This window comes from Epinephelus fuscoguttatus, linkage group LG7, assembly GCF_011397635.1.
Source record: "Epinephelus fuscoguttatus linkage group LG7, E.fuscoguttatus.final_Chr_v1".
In the NCBI taxonomy this organism is placed as follows: domain Eukaryota; kingdom Metazoa; phylum Chordata; class Actinopteri; order Perciformes; family Serranidae; genus Epinephelus; species Epinephelus fuscoguttatus.
In genome coordinates, this window is record NC_064758.1 from 23,319,181 (window position 1) to 23,335,411 (window position 16,231).

The window sequence follows — 16,231 nt, forward strand, 5'->3', positions numbered from 1 at the left end:
CTTTGTTCGAGGTTCAGTCTGTAATAATTTCATGTTACAGCTGTCTTGATGGCTGCTAATAATATCTTCCATAGATATTTATCTTGTACCAATAAAATAGCTGCAATATTTTCCAAATAGATTGTAGAGAATAAACAGTCAATTACATCACCAAAAATGTTCTGTATTGCCTGTGTTACCTCCTGCTAATATGACTGAATATTGCTCCGAGATATATGGAAATGATCTGCCAGCTGTTCTCCAAATTTCCTCCAACATAGACCCATTCCCATTTCACCTGTCTGTACAAACCACAAGTTTTTATTGTCAAAGTGGACACTACAATAAACTTTTTTTTTTTTACAATCACAGCTCCAGACAATAATCCTGAAGATGTTAGGAGTGAGTCCAAAGACCCAAACACCCTGGTTATCACCTGGAAGGTACATTTGCTACCTGATTATAATAATATCTGAAGCAGCATCAAACGCATTTTTTAAAAGGGCTTGTGCATCATTCGTTGCTGCTGCTGTCACTGCAGGAAATGGACAAACGTAACTTCAATGGACCTGACTTCAGCTACCGGGTTCTGTGGAGGCGAGTGGTGGGCAGCGGGCCCAACTGGCACACCAACTACACAACCACACCGTCATTCACGGTCGATGGCGTTGGCAACTTTTCTGCCTTTGAGATCAAAGTTCAGGCTATCAATGAGAAAGGGGAGGGACCTGAGCCAGACCCTGTCATTGGCTACTCCGGAGAAGATGGTAAAATATCATTAAAAAAATTGTTTTTTCAGCAGCTTGTTTTTCCCTGGAAATATTTCTATTTGGTATTCTGTCTCACTTATCGCCCTCCTGTCTGTCATTGTCTCTCAGTTCCACTGGAGGCTCCAATGGATGTGGGTGTTGTGCTGATAAACAGCACTACCATCAGAGTGAGCTGGGCAGCAGTAAACAAAGAGAAGGTCAGAGGACACCTGCTGGGATACAAGGTACTGATCCTGTATCTGCTCTGTTTTTTGGCCTAACATATTCAGGCCCTGTCCTCATGAATAATGCATGTTTTGGGTTTACAATGGAGGCAGCCAGATCTAAGCTTGGCAAGGGCTTTGGAGTTTAGTTTCAAGGTTGTGACGAATAAAGCCTTTTTTAAATTTTTTTTTTTAGATAATCTCACCATCGGAATGCATCGCACTTTATTTGCAGTGCTTCCCTTTTTCTCCTTTAGGTCAATGATGCATTATCCATTGAACATCTGAGCCATACTTCATTTTTTCAGACTGCTAGAAAACCCAGTTCTAAAGATATATTGTGCAGGATTTTCCCTAAAAAAAAAAAAAAAAAAAAAAGACAGCGCTGCAAAAACGCAAATATAGCGAGGCAAAATGTCAGACAAGAGTGAATCTGGGGTTGGCTTTGACTTCCACTTTTGCTGGCGAGTGTGTTTACAAAAAGTGACTGACAATCCTGCAGAGTGTACCTTTAATGTCATAAGAAAATGCCTCTTGATATGATATGAGTTAATTCCAAAATTTCAAATGTAGCTCAGGAAATAACCCATGGTTTTGTCTTACATCATTTCATTATGACCATTTTGTGTCTCCAGGTCTACTTGACCAGAAAGGGCTCCAGGGGCCACCACCGAGGCCGGAGGTCCAAGGAGCCGGAGACCACTGTGGTGGTGGAGACTGGGGCCAGTGAGGAGAAGAAGGTGATCAGTGGTCTCAGACCATACTCCCGCTACGACCTGACCGTCACGGTATTCAACAGCAAGGGAGAGGGACCCCCCTCTGAGGCGCTGTCCTTCAATACTCATGAAGGAGGTGAGACTGAGAAAAAGAAGAAAAATCGGGGGCAACAAGGCTGAAAAGATGGGAAGTGATTGATAAAGTGTGTGAAGAGGTTTAATTACAGACGGGGAAAGACAAAGATGGAGCAAGATGGGAGAAAGGGTGGTGGATTACAACAGAGGAAATGATACTGGCAGCCAAAGATTGAGAGGGTGGAGCACAGTGAAGGAAGGTGAAATTAATGCAGGGATTTTGAGCAGGCAGTTGTTGGGGGAAAATAGGTGACAGTAGATGGAAATAGTTTAATATTTCCTTTTAAGGGCAAGTGCATTTTGATGAGGCCTGCTTGTGTTGCTGTTAGTTCCTGGTCCTCCTATGTCCCTGATGCTGGACAGCCCATCAGAGACAGAAATGACCCTCCACTGGACACCTCCAGGCCAGCCCAATGGAATGCTCATTGGATATCTGCTGCAGTACCAACAAAGTGAGCATGATTTACACCCTTATCCCACATGATAACCAACATCAGGAACATAAACTGAATAAGTGCTTCTCTGACTGATTCAAAGACTTAAGTAAAAACATCAGTGTTATGAATGACACTACTCAATACATTTAAGGCTAAATCAATAACACAGGGAAAATATCAAAGCGTAGCCTCCTAATGATGCTCATCAGTCAGTCAATGTGTCACCCGTAACGATGTGTTGAAGATCAAATTGTGATTGAATGTTTTTTCTGCTGTGCTTCGGTCAGTTGTGGAGAGTGATGACAGCCCCATGCAGGTAGAGACAATAGACGACCACACAGCCACCCACCTCACCCTGAAGGGCCTGGACCGCCACAGCCACTATCGCTTCTTCTTGAGGGGGCGCACTGCTGCAGGCGACGGAGAGCCCATCATGAGGGAGGGCGCCACCATGCTGGATGGAGGTACAAAGCTGATTTACCGTGTTCCTCGCCATCACAGATGTGACACAAACAGAACCACAACAGGATTGTTCTAGTTTGAGACTTTGATTCCTCTGTGTGAATGTCTTGCAGTGCCTCCTGACAACATCAGCCTGTCTGCGGGGGAAAACGCAGTTAACCTGAGCTGGGTGGCCAAGAAGAGACACAGGAATGTTAGCTTCCAGATCCACTACATCAAAAAAAACGGTATAACATCTACACTAATAAGTGCACGAGGAAAACCTTGTTATATTCACTGTTTTAAAGCCATTAGTCCATCTTGGGAATAGTTTCACAATCCTAAACGATGAAAAGGAAATCAAGGTTTATTTCATGTCTCTGCAGATGGCAGTAAATGGAAGAAAACGGAGAAGGTGAACTCCTCTCAGTCTTTCTACCGCCTCCAGGGCCTGACTCCTGGCTCTCATTATCGTCTACGCTTCACCTACAGCAACACCACCTTCTGGGAGACTGACATCGTGACAGAAGGAACAGGTACTGTGCACACTCTGCTTCCATTCATCCTGTTTTCTTTCATCCTCTCTGCTCTCTCCTCTGGGCTTCCCACATCTAAATATAAAGCCTGATCCTACAGAGAGTGTCTTACAGTTCTCTCCGCTGCCTGTGAAGTGCTTTCAGAGACTCGTGTGACAAGAGAGCTTGGTTAGCCGTATGAAATGATCCATTACTTGTGTTTGTTTGGCGTATTGTGCTGTATTCTTTGGTTCCCGAGTGCAATGCCACCCTGTCAGCATGTATAATACTCTGTCTTTCTCACTCCAGATTCTTCTCCCTCTTTTATCTTGTTTCTCCTACCTGTTTCATCCTCTCCGCTCCTCGTGTACTTTCATCCTGTTTCCCCATTACAAAAAAAAACTTTCTTCTTCCCATCTCCTTCTCCTTTTCCCACTGAAGAAGTGAAGGAGGTGCAGCAAGGCTTTGCAACGCAGGGCTGGTTTATCGGTGTTGTGAGCGCCATTGTGCTGCTGCTGCTGACCCTGCTCATCCTCTGCTTCATAAAGAGGAGTAAAGGAGGAAAATACTCAGGCAAGTGCAGCTCACCATGATGAGTGTTGAGCTATCATTAGTATTTTAAACTGTTCAGACGCACCAAACCAACACCAAGCTTCAAATCATCAAATCACTCAAGCATCCCATTAAATATGTGTAACTTTGGCCCCAATAAAATGTAAACGTGTGTATGTGTGAATTATTAAAAACAAAAATCCCCCCCATACAGTTGTGTTGAAATTAATTACATAGACCAAAACCATTTTTATACCAGGCTGTCAGTTTAAGATGGGTTTCTATGGCGAGTTCCTCTGTTTTGAAGCCAGCCTCAAGTGGCCATTTGATGAACTGCAGTTTTTGGCACTTGCACAGAGGCTTTATTTTTCAGCCTCAGAAGTTAACAAACCATTTCTGCTAAACAGGTAAATGGCTAAAAAAATAATCTTAACTGCCAACATAACACGTTTCGATTCACGCCCTCTTGACTTTAGTTGTTTGCTTTCCTCACTTCCGTTCTCATTCAACATGCTGAATCGACTATAAAAGCCAACAAGGGCCAACTAATGCAGGACACACCGCAAAAACTAGGGTGACAGATGCTTGACAGACGTTCGACAATCGGCTTGGTGTGTTGGGACCTTTAGAAGGAAAATGATTGGGGACTTTTTTTAAAGAATGTATTATATTCATTCCTACTTCTAAGCCTTTCAAAGTAAAACAATGTCAAATAACTGCTGTGTCACAGTCTACGTAAGCTTTGTGGGTGACACCGGACAGTCTGGAGCCATAAAGCTGTCTGACAATGAAAATAACACTGCAGTACAAGAAGAAGCCCAGCAGTTACGAGAATGCACCACAGTAAACAAGATTATTCTTACTGGAAAGAGGACACTAAAATAAGATGAGATAAGATGCGCCATGTTTAAAAAATTCTCCCCAAACAGCTGTCTGTATGATCCATACTGTCACCAACTCCAAATAATTGACCAGCTCTCACATGGACAACCTTTTCCCTCACAGCCTTCACATCAAACACGTAGTGAAACAGACCTCTAAGCCTGCACTTCCTTACTGTGGCAGTAAGAGGCTCTGCCCTGAAAGGGACTGTGAAATAATAATCACAAACCACAAGAGTAACTGTAACCAAGAGGCCACTGTCTGACTGGGCAGAGAAAACCACCAGCCTTTCATCCGTCCTCACACAAGGGAGAAACAAGTGGCTGGCTCCTTTTAAAGAAGGCTTAATTGTCTGTGCTAAAAGCAAGGACTAATTGAATAATAAATCCAATCGTACCCACTGGCATTATACTTCTGAATGATTAATTATTTAAATTCTTTGGAGTTTTATAATTTTCAGAGGGGTATCTATTACACTGAAACTCAGATGAGAAATTAATTCAAACATCAAACTTTAAACCACATAAATAAACAGATGCTGCCTACAGATTGTCCCGGTCTTTGTTCTCCACAGACACAGACGTCTTTTTTTCACTGGGTGTTATCTTGTTGTGTGACAGAATGTCATTATCGATGTCTGAGACAGTGGCTTAGAGAGAAACATGGTTGAGATTGTACTGATAATAAAATCCAATAATCTCCTCCTCCTCAGTGAAAGATAAAGAAGAGGGTCCGATGGACTCAGAAGCACGGCCTATGAAGGATGAGACTTTTGGAGAGTACAGGTTGGTCATCTGAATACATCTCCTTGGGTGTTACATCATGTTTCTATACTGTAGATCATTTGAATTCTCACTCTTCATGCAGCCCTGATTCCCTCAGCACTGTTTGCTTCTCCTAACCCTTTGTGTTCCTTTCACTGTCCCTCTTCTCCCTAATGCCTGCCCCTGCTATGCAGATCTCTAGAAAGGTATGCTGTGATGTGATATCCCAAACCTACTTAATATTCCCTGCCAATGCTTTGCTTACCTACTGACTTCCCTGCACGTCATATAATCTTAGAGTAATGTATCATGTTGCATAAAGGCTGAAACTAACAATGATTTTCCTTATGAAGAATTCTGCTGATTATTTTCAATATTAGTAATGTGATCTGTAAAACATTAGAAAGCAGTTAAAATGCCCATCACAATATCATAGAGCCCATGGTGACTTCAACAAAGATCTTGTTATCTAAAACCCAATAATATTTAATTTACTATAATGTAAGATAATTAAAAAAATGGACACCTCTTATTTTAGAGCCTGGAGCTATAAAATGTATGTCATTTTGTCCTGAAAAATTACTTAAAGGTCCAGTGTGTATCGTTAGGGAAGATATATTGGCAGATGTGGAATATGATATTTATAACTATGTTTTCGTTAGTTTATCACCTGAACATAAGAATCGTGTTTTTGAAATTTCATTACCTTAGAACGGACCATTTATATCTAGATCCAGAGCCGGTCCTCTTTCACAGAGTCCACCATGTTGTTTCTCCAGTAGCTCAGAACAAACACATTAAACACTGGGTCTAGACAGGGTCCACTTATGTTTTCGCGTCAGGCAGTTTCAGTGGATTGTAATTTGCAACCTCACCACTAAATTCCACTAAATCCTACACACTAGACCTTTAAAAAATTAGTCGATTATCAACTAATTAATTAATCGACTAATTGTTGCAGTTTTTTTAAGATATATTTGCATGATGGTGGGTTTTTGTTTTGTTTTTTTTTTTCAAAAAAGGTTGCAGGGTAGAACTTTAGAATCACCTCCATTAATGAATGGTACATTGGTAGTTAATTAAACTTAAATTAATCAGTATTTTACTTTTAACAATGAAATGACATTTGTTAATGGTTAATTGTTTTTTTTTTTAAATCATCCAGAAACATTATTTGCATGGCTATTATAAAATTGCAACTAATGCAATATTAATTTAGCCTCGTTAAATCTTTTATTGGTGATCTATATTTGTGTACAGAAAACAGAGTTGCGTCTTCCATCATGTTGAACACATTTCTAAACAGGTTGTCAATGCAAACATGCACCAGAGATATACACAATGAGAACAATGGAATTATAACAAAGTCAACACAACAATTCAGACACATTTATTTTAAAATAAATTAATGATATAATATTTAAAATGTTGGGGTAGGGGTACTTTTGAGGCACAGTTTAGCAACTCTAACTCTATAAAGGCTATTTAAAAATGTTTAGAATTGATTAATAAACCATTTATTAAGCAATTGTTAAGTGTTGGAAACGAAAATTTACAATGGCCACCCAAATACTGTTTGTTGGTACACTACACTGTCTTTATTAACCATTTAAAGGTGAAATATACAACTCTGGATATTGACAGTTGTTGAGTCTTGTTCTGAGCAATGCTTTGGGTTGACAGTTGGTCCAAACTGTATTTAATGACCTGGAAATGAGACTCAACAATTAATTATCTTTCTCCAAAATTGCATCATAATCATCAGTTGTAACTTTATAGAGTGTCCAAATAATGTTTATAGACGGTTTACAAACCATTAACAAAGTGTTACAAATATCTAGTCTATCCTTGTAATGTTAATATATGTTTCTCAAACAGTTTCTTAAAGGTTTACCAATCATTTAGTAATTATTAATAAATATTTAATATTGTAAATAAAATATTATAATGTTTGCAACAATAAACTGTTGAAATAGCAAATTATAGCATTACTAATAATTAGTAAACATATCTTTTCATTGTTTGTTAACAGTAAAATGAGTTCAATTTACCATTTATTAATGATGGTTATTATAAAGTGTTACCGCTTGCTGCTTAAATATGTAATCAGATTACATTCTTTACATGCGTTATGGTGTCTTGCTTTGACCTCCTCTGTGTTCTCACGTATTGTAGTGACCTAGAGGAAAAGCGCACGGCCAGCCAGCCGTCCCTGGGCGAGGAGAGCAAGCTGTGCAGCGAGGACAACCTGGACTTCAATGGCAGCAGTGCCATAACCACCGAGCTCAACATGGACGAGTCTCTGGTCAGCCAGTTCAGTCGGCCCAGCGAGGGTCCAGAGGTGCTGCACGGCCTGCCAGACATCTCTCCGCTGAACCCCACCACCGTCTCCCCAGCCACCAACGGCATGCCCAACTCAGTCACCATCCTCGATTAACCCCCACACATCCATCGGGGGCCATCAGACCAAAACATGTCAACACATATGTGCCCATACGCTCCTGTTCCCTACTGACCTGCTGATCCGTAGTTTAACGACTAATATACAATCAATGTATTGACTATTCAGATGCTCCCGGCAGTCATCTGATTGACTGGACTGTCTTGACCAAAGGAGTGTCCAAAGTAGTGGACAGTGTGATACAAGTTTGACTGACCTGAAGATGTCTTTTGACCCCCTTTACCCTCTTTTTATCTGTGTAGTTTACAACATATCTTAATGACTAACATTCATTCTCTCCAGTTCTTCTCTTTCTTTATCTCCACAGACGACTCTATAGAAAGATAAAGACAGAATGCTGTACAGGTAGAAATATCAGAGGGATTGTAGGTATGGTCCTATAGAGATGCAGAGTAGTGCGTTGAAAGAGGATGATGATGATAGAGCCTAGCGTGGGGAGGCAGACAGCACATGCTGCTGTGAAAAGTCTTAGATATTTATCATGCCTTATATTATTTCGCACATTTGTACGTCTAACGCCATTTGATGTCTCAGATTGTACTTACCAGTGACATTTTTTACTTTTTTTTTTTTTTACAAATGTGTTTGAATACGAATTATTTTTTATCTGCCATTTTTTATTTATATCATCACTTTTTTCATATTGTTTTTACACTATTTATATAAAACTCATGACTTTCTTTATCGACATATTTCATAGATCGAGATCATTGAAACTAAGTGAAGCCAAGTTTCTTACTATAAATAACATTGGATGCATAAGGGGAACTTGCTGTGAACATGCTGAGTAGCATCTGGTGTATATAGCTGCATCTACATCTATCTATTTAGCCATAATACAGTATTATAGATATGTACATGCTCCTTATAAGTTCCTGTGCCTGCTGGGTCTGCATAGAGCACCAGATTGATGTCATTACTCTCTCGCCTTCCCACCAGAAGTGTAATGTCATTATTGGAAATGATATTGTAATTATTATTTTTTTTCTCGTCGAGACCTATGTGTAGCTTTCTGTATGTGTCCTTGTCTCTTTCTACACTGTATTAAAACATTGTTGTCTCTAATTAACAAATCTTTTCATACCTGTCCATCTCATACTTCGCAAACTGTTTGAGGAGCAGTATTTATGTATATTTACAGATCAGAGAGTGGAGTCTCCTGCGGGCAAACACTCTCATGTTTTATTTTCAGACCCTCATTAATGCAAGTTGATATTGCAGACAGGCGTAATGATTACCAGTTGATGTATAATAAAGGCAAGCAGTTGGCATTTACATCAAACACAGAGAATGTATTCTTTTGCAGAGCTGGGCAGACATTGTATTTACATGCTACTGATTAAATAAAAACCTGAGCTTACAAGGTACCGGAGAGGTAAGAGTGGTTATGAGATGAACAGTTTTTTTCTCCACAGAATGTAAATACAACCCCCTAAAGATTGTTTTAATGAACCCGACCACGTTTGATATAAAATGTGAAAAATGTGCAGGTTTGAAACCACTTAATTTTAAAGTGTTGCAAGTTGTCATTTTTCTTCTTTGTACTATTGCTATAAATTCAACCTTCCCACTTTTGACAAATGATTGCAGTGAGATTTGGCTGTTTTAGCAAAAAAAAAAAAAAAAAAGTTTATAGTTGAAATGAAAAAATTAAAAAGGAAAAAAAATCCATATTGTTCTGTAGATGTTTGCGAACATTTTCAAAATCTGAAAATCAAAAAAATATACATTAGTGTCATTTAGTGTTAGTCGTAGTTCCATTACAACGAAAGCTAAGATTGCGTTCATGCCCATCACCATCTTGCAATGCATTGCAGCGCAGTGAATATCTGTGGAGTTTTTGTCTGATGCAGTTATGAGAGGCAGAGCCGGTTTGTGCATACCACAGGGAGTACCTATATGCAACGCTGCTGCCTCAGTTCTCCTTATTCAAATAAAAGCTTGACACTGGCCAAACACCACCTGACAGTCCCTGAGGTAAAATATACGGGATGTCTAAACTGGCTGGTGACACTGAAGGAGGTGTGTGTAAACTCCCTGTTGTCAGTTACACAGACACACTCAGGACAAATAAAGCTTTTAAAAAAAAAAATCTATTTTCATACAGGAGCGATGAATGACACAAAATATGCCAATATACTAACTTGACTATCTGCTGCTAAACATCTGTGTTTGTCAGTGTTCGGGGCAAATGTTAGCTTTGAATGAGGAATGAGTGTACACACACAGATACTCACTCGACTGCCACTCACTCTTTGCTTTTCATGTGTCGAGGGGAAAGCTGAGGATGTTGATCTTTGCTTTTTGCTGTTGTTTTCCCCCTTTTTTTAATATTTAAAAGATAAAAACAAAAAAAAGTGAATTGGTTCATTTAGAAAAGCTTCTTCAGAACTCAATAAAAAAGCAGGCAGATTTTAAACAACAATGGCTGAGAGGAAGGGGAGGGGTGAGAGTAAATAGGAGAGGAAGGAGGGGCAGGGAGTGTGTGTGTCACTGCCGGGGTGCAGATGTGCCTCTTTGTGCTGTGTGGGGTGCACAATGGAACTGATGGTATCTATATGTGTCATGGGTGAACGACAGGAGTTGGGTGGCCACTATAACTGTAACTGCATTATGAATCTACCACTGTAACCGGATTTATGACTGAAAAATAAAATACGTGGAACAATCTGTACCAAAACAAGGGTCCCTTCTTTGTCATCAGTATCTGCCAATAAAATCAATGCATATGTGTCTCTTCAGAATAAGCAGCAAGTATTGATCGATCACGATTCGATTCACAGTGAGTGTGAGTATAACAATCAATAGATTTAATTTGCACATTGTCACAGCCTGTGTACATTGTGTGGTTGTCAGCGGGAGCCGGTGTTGAATTGATAGAAGTAGTCCTTGGTGGGTTTGTTGGTGTACAGCTTCTTGTTTAGGTACTCCTGACTGGGGCACACAGAAACACACATAAACACACAGTGAGTAACTGTTTCCAAAAATAGTCATTTAAAGGAATGCTCACGCCCTCAAATGACCATTTGTATGTTCATTTCTCACCTTGTATTATGTTGAATTTACAAAAAAGAAAAAAGTAGTTTGTCTCACACGCCTTTGGTGAACGAAGAATCCAAAAACGGGGAAGATTCTTGATGAATGCAAGTCACACTTTGTTTGTGTTATTATTGTGTGACTTTGGAGTTTTAAAGGGTTAGTTCAGAATCACACATAAACACAAACAAACTGCCATTCAAGGCAATGATAGGCCAGCAGCTCCTGTGTTCAGCAAGATAAAATTACTGCTTTTGTGAGGGGAGTCTGGCTTAGATAACTTCAAGTTTCAGTTTAGGCCCCCATTAGAAAGGGGTGTATGTTTGGAAAGTACTGAGCATATGACTGGATGAATCAGAATTGGATTATACTATATGAGTGGAGTGAGAGTTTGTAACCAGATCTTTTGATTTAGATTTGTTGTTGTGACACACGGCCCCCTTTTCTTCAATTCTTGACACGTTTTCTCAGTTTTTGGATTCTTCGTTCACTTTGGAGGCATGTGAGAAAAAAAGTTTTCTTCAGGAATTCAACGCAACACAGGTGAGTGACTGATATACAAATGATTATTTTGGGGGGTGAAATATTCCTTTAAATCTTAAGTCTACATTGGAGTGCTTAATCACCTACACCCAAAATACATTTGCTGACTACAGCCTGAGGAGTGTACGTATGTGTGTGCAGTGCTCACTGTGCCTGCTGCTCTCTGGCCAGCTGCATGTTGAAATGATCTGTCTGAATCCTCTTCTCTCTCCTCAGCTTTTCTGCTCTCCTCTCCTCCTCCTCTGCTTCTCTGGACAGCTTCAGTAGCTGGAGTTCCCGAGCTGTGTCCCGAATCTTCTCAGCATCACGTTGCCTCTGAAGATGTCAAGAGATCAATGTTGTAAATGCTAAACCTAAGTACAACTGTTATGTTGGATACTGAGATTTTATCTTATGCTTTCTTATGATAGAGTGGTTCCCAACTTGGAGGTTAGGACTAACCAAAGGGCTGCGAGATACATCTGAGGGGATCCAAGATAGTTAATAGGATCAGAAAGCAGAAAAATAAGTATCTTTGCCACACAAAATTAAGTTTATTTTTAGTCTTAGATTCTTCTTTTTGAAGCACTGGATGATTTTATGGCTTCAGGCCTCTAAAATGTATTTTTACTTTTTAACAAGCATGAATTCACAACAGCTGCAACCTCCATGTCAAATTTCAGCCTCTGAGGGCAAAAACTGCGACTACCAAAGGGCAGGGAAATTTCTGTGGACCAAATGTCAAAGCGAGCTATAACACAGCTGGTGGCAGCTAAAAAAAATACTTTTCTCACAAGGATTCACACCTCTTTGGTCATAACCTTTAGACCTTTAGAAATAAAATGAATTAGATCCCTACGGGGCATAAAGGGTCACTGAATGGTTTGTGGGTTTGTGGACAACTTTCCTTTCCTTAAATTTATCATACATCTGTGTTTTATCTTTAAAGGGTCATGAGCTAAAAAGGTCAAGAACCAAAGTTTTTAAGGAATTTTGCTGAAATATGGAACAGAGGAGGAGCTTGGAAAAGAGTAAGATGCAACTTGACCATGAACTATTCACGGTGCCCGGTTAGAGTAGTATTTTATTTTAAAGTGACTCCAGTACCTGTCTCTCAAGACGCTGTTCTTCTCTCTCCCTTTGGATGGCGCTCAGCTGCTCAGCGCTCATCCCCTTCCATCTGTCTATCAGAACCCGTGTTGGCCTCCCCCTTTCCACCTCTCTCTCCGCTGCCTCTGCACACTCTGTCATCATGTCGGATGTCGCCGTGTGCAGCATCTCCTCAAGATTCTCCCTTTCTTCTCTCCTGTGCTGCTCCTTCAGTTTCTCTGCCTGCTCTGCAGCCTGTGGGGAGCATGGCATGGTGAGGCCTTACCACTGATCCAGGGCAAGTCGATTGATCATTCCCTCGATGGTTAGAGTAGCAGCAGTTTCACAAAACCAAACCTCTAATATGTGGTTACTTCTAACATAGACTCAGCCATATGGGGAACGTCCTCCTGAGAGAGCCACTCAGTCAGTTGTATTTGCTTGTGCATCGTGCATGTGAGTGGTTATTAGAGAAACCACATAATAGTCATGGAAAATACCATGACCTGAAGGATTCATAATGATGCCTCCCCATGGAGGATTCAACCGAGTGCGCTCAGGCAAATGAGGGGAGAGCTAAATGGGGGCTTTTGAAAACAGACAGGGCCCACGCATACATCAGAGCAGTTTAACCATCCATGTTGCTCGGTACCAACTAATATGATGGCCGCCTTCCTGCAGCAAGTGTGTGCACGCATCACTTAACATTTTCAATTAGCTATTTTAATTTCTAAACCCCACCTGAGAACACCATGTCAGGACTCAAAACCCCAGTGGATTTTGCTTTGAGCATCCACATCAGCGGGTGGCGTGTGTGTGCATCTGTGTGTCCATCTGTGTGTGTGTGCACATGCGTGTACTTTACCAGAGCTCGATTGTAGTTGTCGAGTGCCATGCGGGTAGCTTTCCGACACTCCTCCTCTAGTGCATGTAGCTGAACCCCCTTAAGGTCCTGATGCACAAGCTCTTTGCTCATGAGACTCTCTGTGACACACACACACACACAGGCAAGTTGTAAATCACCTACTGTGTGTTTTTCACACCTGCATTAGCCATTACCCATTGTGCAAAGCTCTTCAATGACACACTCATACGCTCTGGGATGAGCATCCATCAATGCCACCTGGCAATAAGAGCTGCGCGTAGGAGTGTGTGATTGTTTGTGCAGGAAAGCATGAAGCATGTGTGTGATTTACAGAGGCTATGGCGTACTGCACGTTAGCTCATCAGTGATCACGGTGTGCACATGTCTCTTTTCACCTCTGTGCTTGTCTCTCATGCGCCTCCTCTCATTGTCTTCCTTCTGTGCTTGCAGATCTCTGTCTGTCTTTTTCATTTGTTCTCTCCTCCTCTGCTCCTCTCCAGTGTCCTCTCCCTGTACATGAATCAATGGCACAGTGCTTAAGGCAGGATCATTTATTTAACCATTCGCTGGATTTTGTTCCACTGGTCTTTGACGCACACCAAGCACCCACCTGGAAGATTGTCATACTGGCAGGGCCCAGCTCACCCTCTGGAATGGTGAACCTGAATGCCCCCTTCAGGCCGCAATTGAGATCAGCATCGCGTGAGTCCTCTACACGCTGTTGAGTGGCCCAATACTGGGTCAGGTCAGTGTGCAAAGCTGCTCGCTTCTCTCTTTCATCAATGTCTTGCTGCAGCAGGATTTCATCATGACGCTCTCTGAGCTTATCTGCAATGCAATGAAAATACAGACGCCTTTGATCATTGCTCATTAGAGGCGAAAGGTGATTTCATGAGACATTATTATAGGGGACTCAGTATTGATAGGTGAATAATGCCCAACATGCTCATGGTTTACCAAAAGCTTTTTCCCATTGCAGCTCTGTGTTTTGCTGATGTTTTTTCTCCTGGACCTGTTTATTGAGAGCATCAAGGTCGAGGCCCAGCACACGAAGCCGGGTATTATAGATCCGAGCTTTACGTGCTGTTTCTGCAGACCTCCGCCTCTCCACAGCCTTTTCTATGGACTGGTCCACAGGCAAATCTGCTTTGTACATTTTCTCAGTTTCTAATAAGCCTAGAGAGAGGAGAGGAGACACAGCATTACAGCACTGATTATTGTGGCTGATATCCTTACTGAAAAGAAATTACTGTGTTAGAAGAAAATCAAATATCATGATATTTTTGACCAAATGTTTTATCAATAATCATGAGCAATGTGGATGTAATGAGTAAGTGGGTTAAGGCAAATAATAGAACAGCTTAAACAGCCTGATAAGTTCAGAAAATTATACCACTTTAAGGACTGTTCGTTATTTATGTGCAATACAAGGGAGGCACTTCAAATAATATGTAAACTAGCACATAGAGAGGGACTTAAGGTTTTTATTTTGCCTTACAAGAGTGAAATGCAACTTTAAATGGTTTTATTTTGTATTTATATTACACACCTTCTGAACCCCAAAGTAGTTTGAAAGGCCTCTTTAAAAATCACCAAAATTCAGTGGTGGAGGAAGTATTCACATCCTTGAATAAAAGTACTAACTGTGAAAACACTCTGTTATACGTAAAAGTAAAAGTACTTCAAAGTGCTTAGGTAAAATTAAGTATAATCAGGAACATGTATTATCTCAAAGTATTAAAACTAAAGGTACACAATGCATAAAAACCCCACCCCAAAACCTTAAAATAAAAAAATAAATTAGAGAATAACCCAAATGTTTATCACAAATAGTTGCCAATTAAAATGCCAATTATTTTTTTGTCAAGCGGCTAATTGATCATATTTTATTGACGCTTCTTGTTTTTTTATGCAAAAATATTAGTTTGTAAAGCAACTAAATAAATTTCAGCTAAATATAGTGAAGTACAAAGTACAATATTTCACTCTGAAATGTAGGCCTAGTGGAGTAGAAGTATTAAGTGACATGAAAAGAGTAGACTCACATAAACTACATGTACCTCAAATTTATACTTAAGTATAAGTTAGTAACGTTACTTGATTAAATGTACTTAGTTACATTCCACCACTGCAAAAATTACACCAGAAACTGCAAAAACAAAAGTCATTGTCAGCTTTTCCCTCCCTGCTGTTTGCTTGTTGTATTGGCTCTGATACCAACATTTGAGTGACTTAATAAATTAATAAATAAATAAAAAGGTTATGTATGGTGGAAGTATTTGTTGGTCCAGTGAGGGTCAAAATGAAAATAAGAAAAGTCACAACCTTTATAACCAGGAAAACACTTATAGTACAATAAACACAATATTATGATTTCCAAAATCTAAGACAACATCTAGTCTCATATCTCCATATCGTTAAAAAAAAATACATAAATTGCCTGGCACTACCCTGCAAGCGCATTATCTTGAGTCAGATTTGAGCATGCCCTGACCTGAAAACATAAAACCAATACTTTTAGGCCTGTGCAAGTTTCTTTTTTTAATCAATTGTACAGTGACCACAGATCTAAAGTATCACTTACCTCTGACGTTACAGATCTGGCCAAATTATTTCAATTTAGGTCTTTAGACCAAAGTAGCACCTCAGTGAAAGAAGTTGTGTCGCTGGTCGGTTCCTGTTGTGTTTAGATGCCCTTGGTAACCATGGTAACTCGTGGTCATCTCAGTTTACCGCTGCAGTCTGTGTGCTTTTTTGACATAAATCACTAAACTGAGTGATTCATTTGTGCTAAACATTAAGGCTCTATTAAATTAACACAATATATTGTGTAATTTATATATCTACTTTATGGTTCGTGGTGG

General features: G+C 40.2%; 2 protein-coding genes across 6 annotated transcripts in view; one reads left to right on the top strand and one right to left on the bottom strand.

Moving 5' to 3' along the window:
• The window catches only part of l1cama (L1 cell adhesion molecule, paralog a), a 51,641-nt gene extending 41,549 nt beyond the window's left edge, over positions 1-10,092 (top strand). For all 5 annotated transcript variants that reach the window (XM_049581891.1, XM_049581888.1, XM_049581892.1 and 2 more), the window contains 11 exons: positions 352-422; positions 521-746; positions 858-973; positions 1,588-1,804; positions 2,133-2,255; positions 2,528-2,704; positions 2,816-2,929; positions 3,068-3,217; positions 3,638-3,769; positions 5,343-5,415; positions 7,570-10,092. In XM_049581891.1, coding sequence (XP_049437848.1) covers positions 352-422; positions 521-746; positions 858-973; positions 1,588-1,804; positions 2,133-2,255; positions 2,528-2,704; positions 2,816-2,929; positions 3,068-3,217; positions 3,638-3,769; positions 5,343-5,415; positions 7,570-7,831 — 1,661 coding nt within the window. In that variant the 3' untranslated portion in view covers positions 7,832-10,092. The remainder of the gene's footprint in view (positions 1-351; positions 423-520; positions 747-857; positions 974-1,587; positions 1,805-2,132; positions 2,256-2,527; positions 2,705-2,815; positions 2,930-3,067; positions 3,218-3,637; positions 3,770-5,342; positions 5,416-7,569) is intronic.
• A 21-nt stretch (positions 10,093-10,113) lies between these two features.
• On the bottom strand, positions 10,114-16,200 carry ribc1 (RIB43A domain with coiled-coils 1). Its single transcript, XM_049581893.1, has 8 exons — positions 15,952-16,200; positions 14,325-14,543; positions 13,978-14,195; positions 13,763-13,877; positions 13,368-13,486; positions 12,521-12,757; positions 11,583-11,749; positions 10,114-10,789 (listed from the first exon to the last, which is right to left on the bottom strand). Exons 2-8 carry the CDS (start codon positions 14,521-14,523, stop codon positions 10,708-10,710), a joined length of 1,137 nt encoding a protein of 378 aa, XP_049437850.1. The 5' UTR covers positions 14,524-14,543; positions 15,952-16,200; the 3' UTR covers positions 10,114-10,707.
• Positions 16,201-16,231: the final 31 nt, after the last annotated feature.

Excerpts from the sequence above, each read along its gene's own strand:
- ribc1 (XM_049581893.1), bottom strand. The coding sequence starts at position 14,523 with ATGTACAAAGCAGATTTGCCTGTGGACCAGTCCATAGAAAAGGCTGTG. Across the intron at positions 11,750-12,520 it reads AACAGCGTCTTGAGAGACAG|AGGCAACGTGATGCTGAGAA; the intron begins GTACTGGAGTCA and ends TGACATCTTCAG. Across the intron at positions 10,790-11,582 it reads GCCAGAGAGCAGCAGGCACA|TCAGGAGTACCTAAACAAGA; the intron begins GTGAGCACTGCA and ends TGTGTGCCCCAG.